Genomic DNA, 20,101 nt, shown 5'->3' on the forward strand with positions numbered 1-20,101 from the left:
TTTTGAATTATTTATACATAATTATTTTTAAATTAATAAATTATAATTTTTAACATTTTTTATTTATTTATCTCAAATTTATTTGTTTATATAAAATTTTTTTATGTATTTTTAAAATAAATTATAAATTAATTTTAAAAAATAATTTGTTTTTAAAAAAGAACATTTTTAAAATAAATAAACTCATTTATTTTTAACCATATAAGATATTAATTTAATGTAATTTATAGATATCATATTATATGATCATCATTTAATGATGAAGAAGAGAATGAATATTGTTATTTAAAGATATAGGAGAACTTCTTTTAACATAAAATTTTTTTCATAGATAATTAAAAATATTTGTATAAATACTTATGAACGCAATATTTTAAAACTTGCATGCAATGTAAATCAAGTCATCTATAAAGTTAAATTTGTAAGTTGGTCAACCACAAAATCAATGTAGATGATTTATAAAATCTCAATGTTAAGCTCCTCATAATTTGTAATATAATACTTAAAGAAAAAATGTCTTGACAAATCTAAGTGTTTTGTTCATATTTTTAAAAAAATTTTGGAATTTAATTGTTGCAATGTTGTACAAAATAGGCTTAGACTCGTCACAACAAAAAAAATAGGCTTACAGTTAAAGTTGTTTGTGCTACTATCACAATTAGCAATTAGGCAAAAAAAATATATTTTTTCACTTGGAAATATTTTTAATTTCTAACTTTATTTGGAGTCAATATTTTAGGAGCTAGGTTAGATATATAAATAATGACCTTCATAATTTAATAATTTATTAAATTTAGTTGTTATTATTATGGTTTTTATACCACCTCAATATAGGTATCATATGTTAATAATTAAATAATATTATTTTTTATGATATTTTAATGTTAATAAATAAAATTATATTTTAGTATATATTTTGTTTTTTTGTATTCTTTATTTATTATATACTAGTGAAATATATATTTTTTAAAATTTCATTGATTTTATTCTGACAATATAGATTATGGCAAAGAAAATTATAGAATCAAATTACTTTTACAAGAAGGCATAGGAAACAAAAATCTCGGTCGACTAAAAATATGTAGATAAAAAAAATTCAAATGATAACTTTTTTTAGTTATCATTTTTATTTGAAAGAGCTTAACTTTTTAATAATATTTAATTTTAATATTCATTATCTAAAAATTGAAATATTTTATTGTGTGTGTACTTTTACATTTGATTATGTATTAAATTTGCTGTACAGATAAAAATAATTAATTTTTATATTTATTTTTTAAAATAATATTTTTTATAAAAATATAATTAGTTATTAGTATAAAAAATTTATATTGATAATTATAAAGTTACCTCATAACTAAGGTTGTGAGAACTGGACCGGTTATTGAACCGATCAAATGACTAATTCAATAGTTTAATGATTCAATTGAAGTCGAACCGTAATTAAACCGGTTTAAATAAATATAAAACAAAATCATTAAAAATTCACAATAAAATTTTAAATATTTAAATTTAATGACTTCAAAATTAATAAAATTTAAGATTCAAAATTTTAAAGATTAAAATTCAAAATGTCTATAATTTATCATTGAAAGTTCACAAATTCAAACATTAAAATTTATCGCTATAAAAAATCAAAACGCATATAATTAACAAACACGTTATATTCCACCACTAAAAGAACAAACAAATTTTAAACACTGCTTACACAAATTTCTAATTATTGAACCTAAACTTACACACATTACTTATGCCCAATAACTAAGTGTCGATAATTAAATATAAATTTACACAATTTCTATTCACATCAACAAAAATCCAATAATATATACAGCTTTATAATACAAAATTAATAATTACATAAATAAAAAAATCTAAAACTCAGAATTAATAATTACCATTAACAATCAATAAAATTATTTTAAAAAATTAACTTAAAATTTTTTTTATAAAAAATCAGACAAATTACCAAGAATAATTAATCATAATTAATTTCAGATAAAAATTTAGGATTGAAAAAGCAATGGAGGAGTTTTCACTAGAGAAGAAAAGATAACCGAGCAACAAAGATGTCCGCGAAAAAGCGATGGCCAAACAGTTAAAAATAGGTGACGGCAAGGAGGATAAGCAAGCAGAGATGTTCGCGTTTCGCGTGAGACAGAGTGAGATTGGAGAAGGAGAGAGAGCGAGCTTGAAGAGAGAAGCCAAGCAGAGACCTCCAGGATGGTGATGACGATCGTAGAGGAGGGCTTCACGGCGAGCATAGAGACGGTGAGGAGGAGAAGAGTAGCGGTGGCTGGTGGAGAACAAATCCCGTCAATAAAATGGGTCCTATAGAGAGTCCATCTATTCCGAATCTCCAGTAAAAATCAAAAAAATTAATCCATTTATTAGAAAAATTCTCTCTTCAGAAAAAGAGAGAGAGAGAAAACAAAACGACGGGATCATTAAAAATAAAAAATCAGAGCACAGGGAATCATCTTCTTATTCTTTCTGTCAAGAAAAAAGATGGTAGACTAACTGATCGCACCCGAATCCATTAGTATGGAACATTCTCTTTTCCAAGTAAAATCCCCTAGTATATGAAAGAGTGAAAAAGTGCTTTCGTTTAGTATAGTAATCCTTTTGAAAATTCTAAATCGAATGGATTCGGTCTTATACATACGCGAGGAAGGTAATCAAAGACCCTATTCACCTCTTTGGGCTTCTATTGAATCGAGAAATAGGTTTGATTGCTTCACGGCGAGCATAGAGACGGTGAGGAGGAGAAGAGTAGCGGTGGCTGGTGGAGCTTCGCGAGGAGCACAGTGGTGAGAAAGATAAGAGTGGCAGCGGCTGGAGGCTGACGATGGCTAGTGGGGCTTCACGACAAGCAGGTGTGTTGGGAGTTGACGGTGGTGGCAGTGTTTGTTCTGATAGGGTTAGATAGTGAGAAAATTGGGACTGGGTGTTAATGGGTTGGAAGGAAATTGGGACTCAATGTTAGTTAGTGGGTTCTTTTTTTTTTCTTCCTGGCATCAAAACAATGCCATTTTTTAATACAAATTACAAAATCGTATCTTTAAAAAATCTGGCCGGTTTACCAGTTAGACCGTTTTTTATAGAATGTTTTTTAGGGTCAATTGGACCGGTCAGATAACCGATTTTTAGTTAATTTAGTCGAACCGGTCAGTCCAATTCAATTTTTGAAACCTTGTCATAATTGGATTTTGATTCTAATTATTATCAAATTATATGTAATAAATATTTGAAGAAATAGAAGCAAAAATATAAATTAGAAAGATAAGTGGCAAAAATCTAAAACTAAAAAATATGAATATAATAATAATATATTTTTTTTGTGAATAATATTATGAATTTTTTATTATATTTAATTATAAATTTAATATATTTCTTATAATTTTATAAATTTATTTGAATTATATTATTTTATTAATTTTATTTTTTGTAGAATACAAAGGTAGAGAGAGATAGAAAATGAGAGAGAAAAGAGAGAGAAAGATAAAGAAGAAGACGAAGAAAGAGAGATGAAGTTTGTTAATTTTGGAGGAAAATATTTTACTTTAATTGTAATATATAAAAGAATATCTCGTGACACATTTTGATTTGTCAAATTGGTAATATAAAATATAAATTATAAGTTATATGTAGAATGAGAAGGATAGAGAGAAATAGAGAAGGAAAGAGAAATAGATAAAAGGATGACAAAAGAGAGTTTAATAATTTTGGAAAAAAATATTTTATTTTAATTGTAATGAGAGAATGTCATGTATTGGTTGTTAAATTAGTAAAATAATATAACTATGTTTTAATTTTAATTTAATTTTACTTATAATTAGAGAATGTCATATTACATATTTTAATTGTCAAATTTATAATTAGTCATTGATAATGATATATAAAAGAGAATGCATAAAAAAATAATATATAATTAGTCATTGATTTGTCTAAAATACACATATAGATACTTAACAATCACGTGTGTAAATTAATATTTTAATTTAACAGAAAAAATCTGTATTGTCTAAAAAAATAAACATTAAAAATTATTTTATGTATTTTAAAATTTGAAATACTAAAGTATCTTATTTCAAAAATCTTAAATAATTACACTTAAATACCTCTCGTAGCTTGAATAATGTGGATCTATCGCTTGTATTTTGGTAAATGAATTCTTAAATATAATTTGAATAAAGTCACATATGTAGGATGGTGAGAGAAATTATTTCATCTTTCTCGAATTAGCTAATTTTTTTATTTATAAGAATAATTTACATAAATAAATCGAACTCAGAGAAAAATTATTATTCAAATGTTTTATTTACAAAAAGATTATATTTCGTTTCTAATTAATTTAAATCTATGTAATTCGTTATCGGCTTAAACAAATTACACATTTAAAAGTAATTCGCGGAGCCCTAAATGGGTTAAAAGGCCTTTAGAATTGGGTCATAGTTCGTTCAAATTAAATTTAAAATAAATAAAAATGATATTTATATATTAAAATGAATTAATATATATTTATATATAAATATATATTGTTTAATTTATTTTTAATACATATTTTATATTAGTAATTATTTTTAGTAATTAATTTTAATATATAAACATAATTATAAAAGAAATTAATGTAATGTATAGTAATTTGTTACACCTAACAACGAATTAGTACTGTAAAGAGAAGGGATAACTCGTGAGAACCGACAACGAATTAGTTGGAGGCGTAATTTGCTTGACCCTAAACGATTTATCATTTTCAATTTTCTCTTTCAGAATTTTAGGAGAATAACACACGTAATTATCACAAAAGTAAGGTATGGACGAAGCAGATCATTTTTACAAATAAGATGATGTTGTCACTCCATGCTGCTGGACACATCAATAAAAAGGTTAGTGCATTGACTTTACTTAATTTAAAAGCTTTTATATTAGATTAGAAATGATGATGTTATTATTGACTAAAAATAAATTTTCAATGGTAGTATTATTTACTAAATTCCTAGGTATGAACAAAAGAAAAAAATAAATTAAATGAATATATTTTTTTTGAGTACACTAAATAGTAAATACACGGCTGTTATTTATATAATTCAAAGTTTGCTATTAGTTTATCATATTTTCAATTATATCTATAATTTTTTTTAAATAATATTTTAATAAAATGAAAAATAAAATGCTATACTTTCTAGAACATGTAAAAATAAGAAGATATATAATAAGAATATAGAGGAATTGTAGTGTTGTGAATCATGTGGTTTGGACCTGCTTGTCTTTAAAATGTTCTTGAATGGATTGGTTTAATACGCTTCTACAGGCTAAAGAATAGTACATGTCAAGAATTCCCAACTTTATTACTTGGATTTAAACTTTTTGACGAATAAGATGACAATTTACTCTTAAATATTTAATCCGTTCATAAAACATATAATTAGCATTGATATATAAGGTGTTTTGATTATCACAAAACAAAATCGGTGGTCGAAAACAAGACACATAAAGAAACTGTAAAAGATTCAAGATCCACAATAGTTTACAAGTAGTATTGGCCAAAGCACGGCATTCGGTTTTAGTACAAGAACGAGCTTACCGTAGTTTATTTCTTTGTCTTCCAAGATATTAGAAAATTTCCTAAAAAAAAAGCAATAACCAATTAAAAAATAATGAATATTCAGACAACCCTCTTAATTAGAGTCACTAAAATAGAGACGGACCTACATTGAAGGAGAAGGGGCATTTAGTCCCCACAGAGTTTAAAAAAAAAAAAAAACTAATATGTACTATATATACGTGTCTTTTATTATATTATATTTATCTAAAATAAAATATAAATAATTTTTTTTGTGTTTTATATTAAAAAATATTTTATTAAACTTAATATTTAAAAATAATTATATTATTAAATTTAATTTAGTATAAAAATAAAAAATAAAAAATAAATAAACTCAAAAAATTGTAATAATTAATTTTATTATATTAGTTAATTAGTTAATAATTAAATTAAAATTTAATTTTTTAATTAAATGCAACTTAAATTATTAGTGATTTTTTTAAAAAATATTTAATATAAAAAAATATATTATTTATATATTAATATACTTTATTAATATTTATTATTAAAATGTTATTGATTATAGTAATTATTTTGGATAAAAGATTTATGTATACTATAAAAATTATAATAAGTAGATTTTATAATTAAATATGAGATAATAAAAATTAAAATAATTGTTAAGAACATATATAAAAAAATAATATCTAGTCATGTTCAAAATAAAAAAAATTATTATAAATTATTTTTTTTATTATTTTAAATATTATACTGTGTGAAATTATCTTTTTATTATTTTAAATACTATAAAAAGTGATTGTATGTATGTTTCTAATTCTTATCAATATGTATAGATAGTTCTAATTTAAAATTTTAAATATGTCTAAATAAATTTGAGTTAGTCGAGTGATTAATTTAATTGTCCGCTTAAATAAGTGTTGAGAGTTTGAATTTCATTTTGTGTATGTAGCAACTCATTGGCTCTCTTAAATGAAACTCAAAGTCATAATAGATTAATGCTTAACTTATTAGACAGGGTTAAGTATGATTTTGGTCCCCAAAGTTTGAGTTTTTTTTTAAAATGGTCCTTCGGACCAAAATGCCCATATCTCTTCTTCCCCAAAATCATGCCACCACCACCACCACCAGAACCAGAACCACCACCCCCACCCACTGTCACTCCATCACCATCTCCATCACACCAACCAAAACTCAGAAAATCAACGTCATCATCGTCATCCTCATCAGAATTCAGATCCAAAACTCATATCCAGATTCAAACTCAGACAAACAAAAACTCAACTCAAAAAATCATTATAAAAAATTCAGAACTCAACTCAGATAAACAAAAACTCAGATCCAGAAATTTCACAAAAAAATTCAATTAATAGAATTCACAGAAGAAGAAGAAGAAGCGGCGGACGGCGATGGGTGCGGCGGCGGGAAGAAGAAGAAGAATAAGAAAAAGGGGGGGCGGCGGTGGGTGTGGCGGCGGGAAGAAGAGAAAGAAGAAGAAGAAGAAGAAGGCGGTGTGGCGGCGCGGGGGGGGGGGGGGCAGCGGCAGTGCAGCGGCGGTGCATGGGTCTCCTTTCTCTTCCCCCTCCCCCCTCCCCCCCTTTTCTCCTCCCTTTTCTCCCCACCCACCCCCACTTCTGTATCCCCCTTTCTTTCTTTTTTTTTCTTTTTTTATTTATTTATTTTATATTTATTTTATTTTATAATTTTTTTAATAAAAGGTAATTTGGTAATAAAAAAATATAATTGGTAAAAAATATGATTTTAAAACAAACTGAAACTTTGGAGACCATTTTGGAGCGAAAAAAAGGCGAGGGACAAAAAAAATTTTCAGCCCTTACATTAGGGACCAAAATCATACTTAACCCTATTAGATATTACGAAAAACTAAAAAAATATATCTATATCTAAATTTTATTATTTTTTTACCCGTACAACTAAATTTTTCTGATCCCTCACTGTACTAAAACCATAAATTTAAAGAGTGGAAGATCTGAAAAAGAATACATCTACTTACATCCAATTGGTTTCACTTTGGAGGACAATCAACCAGAGCGCAGGTTTGATTCAACTTAAGTGCAGCAATTTCTTCTGCCATGACAGAGCGCTAATTAATGAAAAACTTTAATGGCATCTTGAAAAGTTTCCAATATTAATTTTAAGGTGAATATTATTTAACTTTCTCTAAAATAATATATAATTTACTCTTTATAGTATGTCAATTTTTTATTAGTTGATATTTTAATTTAATTACTAGTTATATTAGTAATTTAAATTACTTAAATTTAACTAAAATTAATATTTTAACTACAATAAAGATTATTTATGATTAAATTATTATTTAAAATAGATCATGACATAATTTTTAAAATATTAATAAAGAAACTCTTCTATAATTTTTTTTCACAAAAAAAAAACTGTTGGAATAATATTTATGAAAAAAATTATTGAAAAACTATTACAAATTTATTAACTTAAACATTGTTCTAATTAACAATTAATTAGACTCTATAGCTAGAACAAATTAAAGCATAGAAAATCCATCTCAGCATGAAGGTATTTAGATACAGTTTCAGAAACTTTTTAGGGTTTTGATTTGATAAAAAAAAATAGTGGCCAAATAAAAAAAGAAAGATCATTCCTAAGAAAAGAAATAATTCATCCTTCATATGTATAAAAAAAATTGTTATTATAATAACATTTGGTACAATGTCATATTTAAAAGTACATCTCCTTTTAATTTGATAACTTTATAACAGTAAGTGTAAGCTCTAATTTTTGCAACAATAAAGATTCATTACTGCAAATGATGTTAAAATGGAGTGAAACTCATGAGAAAGGAATAAATTTTTAGTTATTAGTATAATAAATTAAAATATCAACCAATAAAAAATTAGCATATTAGAGAAGATAAATGACATATTATTTTAAAGAGGGTTGGATAAAATTCACCTAGTTTTAATTTTAATTTCATTTTAATTATAAATAGTAATTTAAAACTAAAAGTAAAATTTGTTCTTCCAATACTTAGTTTAATTCCATTAGAATTTTATTTTTTAATTATTTTAAACATAATTATATAAGTGACAAAATTTTATTGGTTTTCTATTAAAGTAATATCAATTTTATTTCATCAATAAATTCTAATGTAAATTTTAATTCTAAATTAATTTATTTTTAAAAATATAAAAAATAATACTTTAAAAATATTTTATTGGGGATACTTTAATTTAGAAACGATATTTGTAAAAAAAATATTAGACATGATAATGTTATTATTGATTACTATCAATGATACAATTTGGAGTAGAATACCAATAATTAGGTTAGATAAGGATATATTAGGATACGTGATGGACATTCAATCAGGATAAGGTTTAAGATAATAAATGTGTGAATAGGTTGTTTGGATTTTCAGGATAAGGTTTGAATGACATTAACTTTTTTAATTTATAAGAAATTGTTAATTTATTATTGAGGAAGAAGGATCTTTCACTCTTCAAAGATTGGGAGCTGTCATATTGAGTTAGGATGCCAACATAACTGAAGATGTTGACGATGACAACAATAAATTTGATGCAACTATGAGGGCAGAGTTCATAGCTAAATACACTAGAACTGCTATAAAACCTCTTTTGAAGGCACAATTTAGAGAATAAGTCACATGGACAAGTTTTTCTTCCGATTTAAGAATAAGATTTTCCAATTGATGATGGAGGTTGAAGTATTGAAATTTCCTACTCTTGTGATATCATTCATAAAGAAAGAATGCTTGAAGGAACAAATACCATTATATTATAATAATTCGTTAATTTTAATCTGTATAAAACAATGCAAGGAAATAATACGTTAACCAAAATAAAGTTGAGTGTTGGCATGTGGGAGGTAATAACCTTTCATGTATTATACAAGAAGATGAAATAAATAGAGTTAGATTACTTACAAAGCAAGCTAACCATTTTAAATAACGGTATCCTAGTCCAAATAAATAAATCTCAGCTGGTTCTTATTGGAGTCAAACTGTTATATTAAATAATATACTACAGTGGATATAAACTCACATAAAGGCTAAAGATACCTTTACATAAAGATTTAGTCTCTTGGATAAAGTTACGATGCATTGGACTTTTGACACGTGATATTAATATAATTTAAAAGTGCTGTTTTTGTAAAATGATTATTACTTTTAATATTTTAGTTCTCGTATTCAATTAAATTGAAAATAATTTTTTTTAAAATTATATTTTTTTTAACTGAGATTAAACCAATTTTTAGTTTAATTATTTATTTATTTTTATTACTTATTTTTTTATGTAGGAATTTGAAATCACCTTAAATTAGATAAATTATTAAAACTTTCAATTTCTGCAATTTTTTAGAGTTTTTGTTATATTAACCACTAATTTTTTTATTTATTAATTTAGATAATTTGGATATTTTCTCTCTTGTTCTTTCTAATTTATTTATTGTTTCATTTTCATTTATACATGTTCGTTGGTCGGCTCCTGAACAGGTCGGGTGGACAGAAGATGCAAAGGTGGATAGATGAGGGTGTCTTAGTCCTAGGTGCGCTGATCCAGGGTCTGCCGAGCTGGCGAGCACTTGAGTTGGTGAACGGACGAGGGGGGTGCCACCTGCAAAGACACTCCGACGCTCAAGTCAAAAATCGTACAAGCAGGGGGAGTGATGTAGAAAGTGACGTACCTCGGGGGAAGAGCCAATCTTCCCCTTATATACATGTCAGTAGTGGGCCCCGAGACGAGGACAGGCCCATATTTCCGAGGACGTTGTCCTGCAGCCGCGTGTGAGCCGTACAGGACGCGTGTCCGGGTCGGTTGGAGGGCACGTGACCGGGTCGGGTAGAGATCGGGTCGGACCGACCCGTGCGGTTTTTTGGGCCAGGCCGTAACAGTGCCCCCACGCGCCAATGGCAGTCGTAGGAGCTACCAATGGCGTGTCATCTCGCATTTCGTCTGGTCGGCTGCTCGCGGGAGGGATGTGCCTCCAACGCGCGTCTCTTGGTTGCTCAAAGCAACCGTTTTCATCGCTTCGTTTCCTGCGTCGAGCATTAAGTGCTCATAATGGGGTAAAAAACCCCGTTTGAAAAGACCATTTTGCCCCCAGGCGTTTCGCGCTCTGGAGGCAGTTTTTAAACGAGCGGTTTTGGTATTTCTGCACTTTTTTCGTACTCTCTATTCTCCCTTCTTCCTCCTTGCTATAAGGCTTTGCTGTGGTGCCTCCGTTCGTGTTTCTTGCACTTTCCCAGATTCAACTTCATCTTCCTTTCATCAATTTAGGTAACTTTCGAATCATCCCCTTTTTATGCATTATTTCTGTATGCTTGTTGTTTGGTTCTTCGATGTCACTGTGTAGCTTCTTAGTTGCGAGTAGACGTGTTAGGGGGAAAAGTACCATTCCAGGGTAGGTTTTTCTCGCTCTTTTGGCCGTTTAGTCATGTTTGGCCTTAGTCGGGGAGTCGTGAGGGTGGTGTGTGTGTTCGGTTTGAGCAACCGGTCTCTTAGACTAACTGGATGGTACCCCCATGTAGGTATGGCTCGCACGGTCTCCCGGGCATCCGTCAACCCCGCGGCGTACGACCAATACGCTTGGGTCGTGTCTGACGTAAGGGATTCCCCCAACCAAATGGGTGAGGAGGAGCTCACCGAGTTCCGACAAGCCGGATATCTGTGCGGCGGGACTGACGAGGAGGCCAACTATGACGTCTTCGTCCCGGCTCCTCACGAGCGTTTGTATGAAATCAACTTCCAACCCCGCCAGGTCGCCGACTGGATTTGGTTCTATAAAGCCATGTTCACCCAAGTCGGGGTCCGCATTCCGTTCTCCGCCTTTCAGATGGCGCTCTTAAACCGAATCTCCGTGTCGCCGTCGCAGTTGCATCCGAACAGTTGGGCTTCTATCCGCTGTTTCGAGATGGTCTGTGAATATCTCGAACTGCCGGTGTCCGTGGATGTTTTTCTCTTTTTCTTCAACCTCACAAACCCTTCCAAGGAGGGAAAACATAGAAAGGGGTTCATGTCCTTCCGGGCTGCTCAGGGTCGGAAGATTTTCGGCTTGTTCGAAGATTCTTACCATGGGTTTAAGGACAAGTATTTTAAGGTCCGCCCGGCCAAAGGTCGTCACCCCTTTTGGTTGTCTCTGGAGGGGGTACGGCTCATCCCGACTTATTGGAGCTTCGGGGCGGGAGCCAATAGTTTCATTAAGGTGGTTTATAAAAACATGTCGGCAGTAGATCAGCAGATTGCCGAGGTGCTAAACGCAGTTTTTGGGAAGAACCCGGTAAATCCCCATCTCCTTATGGGTGACCGGGAGTCCGGCCGTAACTATATTTGTGAGATGCTTTTCACTTTGCCCTTTGTCTTTTTTCCTTTTATTGATATTGTGTGGCGACTAACCGACCTTCTTTGTTTTCCTGCAGTGGATATGTCTGCGTCGGTGACGGGCCTTGCCGACTTGTTTCAAACCTTTCTTGCCGGTGGTGATGACGAGGAGGGTGACGAGCAGCCTACCCCCGAGGGACCTGATGCTCCTCCGGAGGGCCAGGATGCTCCCGAGCAGAGGGCCGCAACTGACGGGATCGGAACCTCGGCTCAGGGCGCCACGGTAGAAGGTGGCAAGGCGGTCCACGTTTCCCCTATCCGTGAGGTGACCGGGATTGGGGGTTCGGTGCCCACTCCGGATGATGAGGAGGAGGTGGTAGAAGTCTCCGGCCTGAAGAGAAAGAGGAAGAAAGTCTCTACGGCGTCGTCAAGCCCTGAAGGGGTCCTCACCGTCATGGAGAGGAACTTTGATGCGAGCAACTTCATAGATACCCAATTGATCCCTGGCACTGAGGAGTACTTCCACGAGTCATCCCTTGCCGGGCAGGCGAGGTGGATGTACCGAACACTCCTGCGGGGCGCAGTGATAGCCCGGAAGGCCGAGTTTGAGCTGTCCGGGATGGAGTCCCTCCGCAGGAGGTTGGAGGCCAGTGGGAAGGCCAATAATGAGTTGAAGAGTGAAGTTGAAACTCTTCGGGAGCAGCTGACTCAGTCTTCAGAGAAATTAGATGCCGTCGAGAAGAAGGTCACTGCTGCCGAGCAGAAAGCCACTGCCGCCGAACAGAAGGCCACAACCGCTGAGAAAAAGCAGAAAGAATCGGACGCGACGGTTGAACGGTTGGTTGAGCGTGAGATGGCATTGGAGAAACAGGTCGGTGAGGCGCAGAAGCGTGCTGCCGAGGTCGAGAAGGAGAAGCAGGCCGTAGAGGCCGAACTGGCAACGTGGAAGGCTAAGTACAAAGACATCGTCAAACAGGGTAAAGGCGCGATTTTGGGTACCGAGGAAGCCTTGAAGGCTCAAATTAAAATTGTTGCCCCTGAGTTCGACACGTCGGCTATTGGTGTTTTCAAGATTATTAAGGATGGCCAAGTTGTCGATGCTCCCAAGAAATGAACTCTTTGTTTCGTCGTTTCTTGTTTAGCCGTTTTGTTTTGGCTTGTAAACACTTGATTTTAGCCGTTTTGGCCTATGAACAATTTAGTCTTAGCCGTTTTAATTTTGGCTCGTGAACAATGACTTTTTAGTTGCTTGCTCGTGTTGTCGCGATAAAGTTTTTCTTACTTGTCCGATTGCGTTATCGCTTCTAGTAACCGTTTTTGGTTTATAGTTGTTTATATCGGCGGCCCGTGGGCTCTCGTGTAGTTGTTTGTTACAATGGTAGTTGATGACCTCCCGGGGTGATCAGTCCCGGGTTAGGCGTTGTCGTTAGTCGTGACAAGACGATTTATCTGAAAAACGGAGATAAAAGAATGGAGAATTTGCACAAGTATGTCTTATTCAGCAGTCGTATAAAGGACACGTAAATCGCTATGAGAATTTCAAGAGATAAATGAGCAACACGACTACTTAGCTAGCCTGGTCGGCGCGCCGGCCCTTCCTCTAGGAGTAGAACCTTCTTAGGTTGTCCGCATTCCAAGTTCTCGGGACTTCCTTGCCGTCGAGTCTTTCTAGTTTGAATGCTCCTTTTCCCATCACTTTCTTGACTCTATATGGGCCTTCCCAGTTGGCCGCCAGCTTGCCTTCTCCGGGGGACGGCAGGCCGATATCATTTCGCCTCAGGACGAGGTCGTTTGGCTCAAATTCCCTCTTGAGCACTTTGGTGTTGTAGCGGAGCGCCACTCTTTGTTTTAGCGCCGTTTCTGTCAAGTGGGCCATTTCTCGGGCTTCCTCTATCAGGTCCTTTTCTACGGCTTCCTCCACCCCTTTCAAAAGAAGTCGTGGGCTTGGTTCTCCGATTTCTACGGGTATTACCGCGTCCACCCCGTACGTTAACCGGAAAGGAGTTTCCTTGGTGGAGGACTGCTCGGTTGTTCGGTAAGACCAGAGGACCGACGCTAGCTCGTCGGCCCAAGCACCCTTTTTGTTGTCCAACCTCTTCTTTAGCCCTGAGAGGATAACCTTGTTGGCGGACTCCACTTGTCCGTTCGTCCGAGGGTGTTCTACCAAAGAGAACCTTTGCCTTATACCTAGGCCGTTGAGAAATTCTGTGAACTTTTTGTCAGCAAATTGTGTGCCGTTGTCCGAGATGACGACTTCTGGTATCCCGAACCGTGTTATCACCTGCCTCCACATGAATTTTCTGCAATTGGCTGAGGATATGCTAGCCAATGGTTCGGCTTCTATCCATTTGGTATAGTAATCAATTGCCACTATGAGATATTTGACCTGCCCAGGGCCGACAGGGAAGGGCCCTAAGAGGTCGATTCCCCATTGAGCGAATGGCCGGGAGGTCGTCAGCAAGCTCAACTCGTTTGCTGGTGCCTTGGCAAAGTTGGCGTTCTGTTGGCACTTTATGCACTTTTTGACAAACTCTTTGGAATCTGCCATCATCGACGGCCAGTAGTACCCAGCTCGGATCAACTTCCTTGCTAGGGCTTTTCCTCCGATGTGGTGCCCACAGCAGCCCTCGTGGACTTCCCTGAGGACGTAGTCCGTTTGGTCGGGGTGTAGGCACTTCAGTAGGGGCTGGCTGAGCCCTTTTCTGAACAGCTGTCCTTGGATGACGGCGTATTTGGCCGCTTCTCTCCTTAATTTCACCGCATCCTTTTCGTCACCAGGGACTTGGCCGTGTTCTAGGTAGTTGGTGATGGGGTCTAGCCATGAAGGACTTAGGGTTGTTATGTGTAGTGCAATTGCAGGTTCCCTTGTCATGCCTTGGATGAGAGACCGGTTTCCCTCCCCTGGCTTCGTGCTGGCTAATTTTGATAGGAGGTCTGCTCGTGTGTTTCTTTCTCTGGGTACATGCTGGACCGTGACCTCGTCGAACTTTTGGCTCAAGCTTTTGACCTTTTCCAAGTACTTCTGCAACAAGGGGTCCTTGGCTTGATAGCTGCCGTTTACTTGGGAAGTGACGACTTGGGAATCGCTGCATACTTCCAGCCTTTTTGCGCCGACCTCTGTTGCTAGGGTCAAGCCTCCTATGAGGGCTTCGTATTCTGCTTGGTTGTTCGAGATGGGGAACTCGAATCTGACCGATTGTTCGTATACGACCCCGTTTGGACTTTCTAGGATGATCCCGGCTCCTCCGAAGGTCTGGTTGGAGGCTCCGTCCACATGGAGCTTCCACCGTGTACCCATGTCTTCGCCTGGGTCTCCTGTTACTTCAACCAAAAAATCCGCCATCGCCTGCGCCTTGATGGCTTGCCGGGGCTCATACCGTATGTCATATTGAGAGAGTTCGATGGACCAAGTCATCATTCTTCCCGCCAGGTCGGGTTTTTGGAGAACTTGTCGGATCCCTTGGTCCGTTCTGACGACCACTTGGTGACTCTGGAAGTACTGTTTTAACCTTCTCGAGGAAGTTAGGAGTGCTAAGGCTAGCTTTTCCAACTTGCTATATCTTAACTCTGCTCCTTGTAGGGCCCTGCTTATGAAGTAGACTGGTTGTTGGGTCCTCCCGTCCTCCCGCACTAGTACTGCGGCCAGGGCTTCGCTTGTTATAGCGAGGTATAGGTACAGTGGTTCCCCGTCCCTTGGCTTCCCGAGAACGGGAGGTGCCGCTAGGATTTCCTTGAAGTGTTGAAAGGCTTCTTCGCACGCGGGTGTCCACTCAAACGCCATCCCTTTCTTCATGAGGTTGAAGAATGGCAGGGCCTTTGTCGCCGAGGTCCCGAGAAACCGGGAAAGCGATGTCAATCGCCCTGCCAACCTCTGGACGTCCTTGACACAGCCCGGGCTCTTCATCTGAAGTATTGCCTGGCATTTCTCCGGGTTGGCTTCTACCCCTCTCTGAGTTATCATAAATCCTAGGAACTTGCCGGCTTCCATGGCGAAGGCGCACTTGAGGGGGTTCAGCCTCATACCATGTTGACGGAGGGACGCAAACACACTTGCCAGGTCGTTTAGGAGGTCGTCAGGTCGTGTCGTTTTTGCCAGGATGTCGTCCACGTAAACTTCGACCGTTTTCCCTATGAGGTCGCGGAATATCCTGTTCATCAGCCTTTGGTACGTCGTCCCTGCATTTTTCAAGCCAAACGGCATTACCTTGTAGCAGAAAGTTCCTCCTGGCGTTATGAACGCCGTTTTGCCTTCGTCTGGTCGGTGCATCGGTATCTGATTGTAACCGGAGTAGGCGTCCATGAAACTCAGATACCGGTACCCCGCCGCAGCGTCGACGAGTGCATCTATGTTGGGGAGAGGGAAGCAATCTTTGGGGCATGCTTTGTTAAGGTCAGAGTAGTCCACGCACATTCTCCATCTGCCATTGTGTTTTTTCACCAATACCACATTTGAGAGCCACGTCGAGTAGTCCACTTCTCGTATGAAGCCTGCTTCTAGGAGGCCGGCCGTTTGCTTGGCTACCTCCTCTGCTCTCTCCGCCGACATCTTTCTTCTTCGTTGAGCCACTGGGCGTGCTTCCGGCTTGACGGCTAGGTGGTGTGAAATGATTTGTGGATCAATGCCCGGCATGTCGGCTGGCGTCCATGCGAACAGGTCCTTGTTGGCCCTTATCATTTCAATCAAAGGCTCCTTCAACTCATGCGGGAGGTTCTTGTTAACGAATGTGAATCTTTCCCCTTCGTCACCGATGCTAAATTTCTCCAGGTCCCCTTCTGGTTCCGGCCTCGGGTTGTCCTCTACTCTGGCATCGAGGTCGGCTAGGAATACGCCGGATGCTTCCTTGGACTTCTTTCTGAGGGAAAGGCTGGCGTTGTCGCAGGCGACCGCCGTCTCGAGGTCTCCTCTTATGGTCCCTATGGATCCATCATCGGTGACGAACTTCATAACTAGTAGCTTGGTGTTGATTATGGCCTCAAAATCATTGATTGTCTTCCTTCCCAAGATGATATTGTAGGCTGTGGAGTCTCGGAGGATCACGAATTCGGCCATCGCCGACCTTCGGCCTTGCATCTGTCCTACCGAGATCGGTAGGGAAATGACTCCGTCTGGTTTGATGAAGTGGTCGCCTAACCCGATAACCCCGTGCTGGTGAGTCGTCAGGTCGGCATCCTTCAGCCCCAGTGCGTCGAACACGTTTCGGAACATGATGTTTGAGTCGGCCCCAGTGTCGACAAGGATCCGTTTGACGAGGCCGGTTCCTACTCTGGCCGTGATGACCATGGGAGGGTTTTCCGGGGCGTCGCTGAACCATTGATCTTCTGGGCCGAATGAAATGGACGGGGGTTTTTTGGTACTCTGCACTGGTGAAGATGAGATCGCCAGAACCTTGGCGTCTTTCTTGTGTGCCAACCGGGATTTTGGTGCAGTGTTCTTTGCCGTTACCACGTTTATCACCGTGAGGCCGTGGTCTCTGTCTTCAGGCTCTTGTCGCCGCTTGACCGGGCGTGTCTTGCCTTCCTCGTCCTGGTCGCGATAACGCCTTCTCGGCTCCCTGATGAGATGGGAGAACGCTGCCAGCTTTCCTTCCCTTATCGCTTGCTCCAATGCATCCTTCAAGTCGAAACAGTCCTGCGTTTGGTGGCCATATCCCTTATGGTAGTCACAATAAAGGTTCTTGTTTCCGCCTGTGCGGTCCTTGAGTGGTCGGGGCTTCGGGAGAATTCCTTTCTCCGCAATCTGTTGATAGACTTCCATGATGGGGAGGGTGAGTGGAGTGTAGTTAGTAAATTTCCCCACTCGAGGGAACGGTCTAGGTGCTTTGTTTGGCGCCTCCTCCCTAGCCTTTTCTTTCGCCCTCTCCCCGTCGCCACCGAACTGACGAGCCTGGCCGTAACCGGACTGCCGCTTATTGGCAGCCACGACTCGGCTGACTTCTTCATCATTTATGTATTCTTTGGCCACCGTTTGGATTTCATGCATCGTCCAAACCGGTTTCGTTGTAAGGTGCTTTCGGAAGTTCTCGTTAAGGAGGCCGTTCGTCAGGCAGAGACTGGCCACCGAATCGGTTAAGCCGTCGATTTCCAAGCATTCGTCGTTGAACCGATCTAAGTACCTCCTGGTCGGCTCTCCCTGTCTTTGGGTTACCCCGAGAAGGTTGATAGGATGCTTGGCCTTTGCTATTCGCGTTGTGAATTGGGCCAGGAATGCGCGGCTGATGTCTGAGAAATTGTAGATAGAACCTTGAGGGAGGCCGTTAAACCATTTGATCGCTGGTCCTGCTAAGGTCACCGGGAAGACACGGCATCTCACTTCGTCGCCTACTCCCTCTAGATTCATCCTGGCCTCGAAGGCCGTCAGGTGTTCTAGAGGGTCTTGAGTTCCGTCGTACCTCATGTCCGTTGGCTTGTCGAAGTGTTTCGGCAGCCGGACCTCGAGGATAGATCGGTGGAACGGGGTGGCGCCCATTATCACAGGTTGTCGTGTTCTTCCGTCTTCGCGACCTCTTGTCGCTCGATGGGTCGGTCTGCCTCGGGAGTAGATGATCGTGTCATTTCGTCTCCTCATTATGGGTGACTCCTCCCGCGAACTCTCTGCCTCCGTCCGCGGGCGGCTTCGGTAAGAGTCTTCCTCCTCGCTTCCGGGAGACGGGGTATAGCTCGGATCGGTAGAGCGTCCGTCCCGCTCCCTGTCGGCAAGCTGCCGCTCCAGGTTCTGGACTCGGTGGCGCAGCTCTTTCATTATTATGGCGCTATCGCCGCCTGTTCCTCCGAATGGTCGTGTCCCCGTGCGTCGATGGGGGGACCTTCGCCGCCCCCCTTGCGAGGCGACGGAGGCTGCCCCCTCCGCTCCGGCAGCCCGGCCCTGGTCGCCAAGACCCAGTACAGCTTCCATTTAGACGTCCCCACAGACGGCGCCAATGTTCGTTGGTCGGCTCCTGAACAGGTCGGGTGGACAGAAGATGCAAAGGTGGATAGATGAGGGTGTCTTAGTCCTGGGTGCGCTGATCCAGGGTCTGCCGAGCTGGCGAGCACTTGAGTTGGTGAACGGACGAGGGGGGGTGCCACCTGCAAAGACACTCCGACGCTCAAGTCAGAAATCGTACAAGCAGGGGGAGTGATGTAGAAAGTGACGTACCTCGGGGGAAGAGCCAATCTTCCCCTTATATACATGTCAGTAGTGGGCCCCGAGACGAGGACAGACCCATATTTCCGAGGACGTTGTCCTGCAGCCGCGTGTGAGCCGTACAGGACGCGTGTCCGGGTCGGTTGGAGGGCACGTGACCGGGTCGGGTAGAGATCGGGTCGGACCGACCCGTGCGATTTTTTGGGCCAGGCCGTAACAATACATTATGTTTTTATTGTTAGGTCACACTTTTAACGTGTAGCCATTCAAAACCTTTAGAAAAAGATGTTCTATCGTCTTTATTTGAGTGGCGATATTTTGGTGGCTCTTTCAAATAATTAAAATGTGGTCAATGCCAAAAAAAATTAAATAACTAAAATGTCGTCATTTCCGCCGCGTGGCTTTTATTTTGATTCCCTGTTATGTTCTCCTTTTAACTTTCATATATACAGGGTGTAGATGGGTGACATAAAATATTAAAATCTCATGTGTCTTAATTCAGTCTTAATCTTAAATATATACCGATTTATTCTTTAGATTATAACTCAACCTTATATATGATAAAATCTAAATTTTTTTTATTAAAATTATATCGGATTTAAACTAAATAAAAATTAAATTTTTAAAATTTTAACAATAATTTATAAAAAAAATTATTTATAAAAAAAATATTTCCAAAAAATTAATATCTATATTTGAACTTAAATTTGTCCATAAATTCTACTTTGATACTTCTTTGATCTATTTTCTAATTCAACAAGTGTGACTAAAAATAAAATAAAAAATTTATAATTAATATAACATAATATTAGAATTAATTTAAAACATATATACCTTATTAGTTCTTTTAGAGTGCACATGGGTCGAGTAAAACCGGATTTATCTTGCCTCAAATCCGACTTTAAATAATGACCGAGTCTATTTTTTGAGACTTTTACCCGACTCTAAACCCAATAAAATTACACCAAATTAATCTCTAAAATATTCGAATTCAGACCAAATCTTTGAAACGAACCGACCATGTACACCCCACTATATATATATATATATATATATTATATATTATTTGATCTTTAA

The 20,101-nt window shown here is 37.9% G+C and overlaps 1 protein-coding gene across 1 annotated transcript; it reads right to left on the minus strand.

Moving 5' to 3' along the window:
* Positions 1-13,501: 13,501 nt before the first annotated feature.
* On the minus strand, positions 13,502-15,244 carry LOC130965358 (uncharacterized). The gene is made up of 2 exons (XM_057890127.1): positions 14,288-15,244; positions 13,502-14,182 (listed from the first exon to the last, which is right to left on the minus strand). The coding sequence occupies exons 1-2, from the start codon at positions 15,242-15,244 to the stop codon at positions 13,502-13,504; spliced, it is 1,638 nt and encodes a 545-aa protein (XP_057746110.1).
* Positions 15,245-20,101: the final 4,857 nt, after the last annotated feature.

The sequence above is a fragment of the Arachis stenosperma genome, chromosome 3 (assembly GCF_014773155.1).
Source record: "Arachis stenosperma cultivar V10309 chromosome 3, arast.V10309.gnm1.PFL2, whole genome shotgun sequence".
Lineage (NCBI taxonomy): Eukaryota > Viridiplantae > Streptophyta > Magnoliopsida > Fabales > Fabaceae > Arachis > Arachis stenosperma.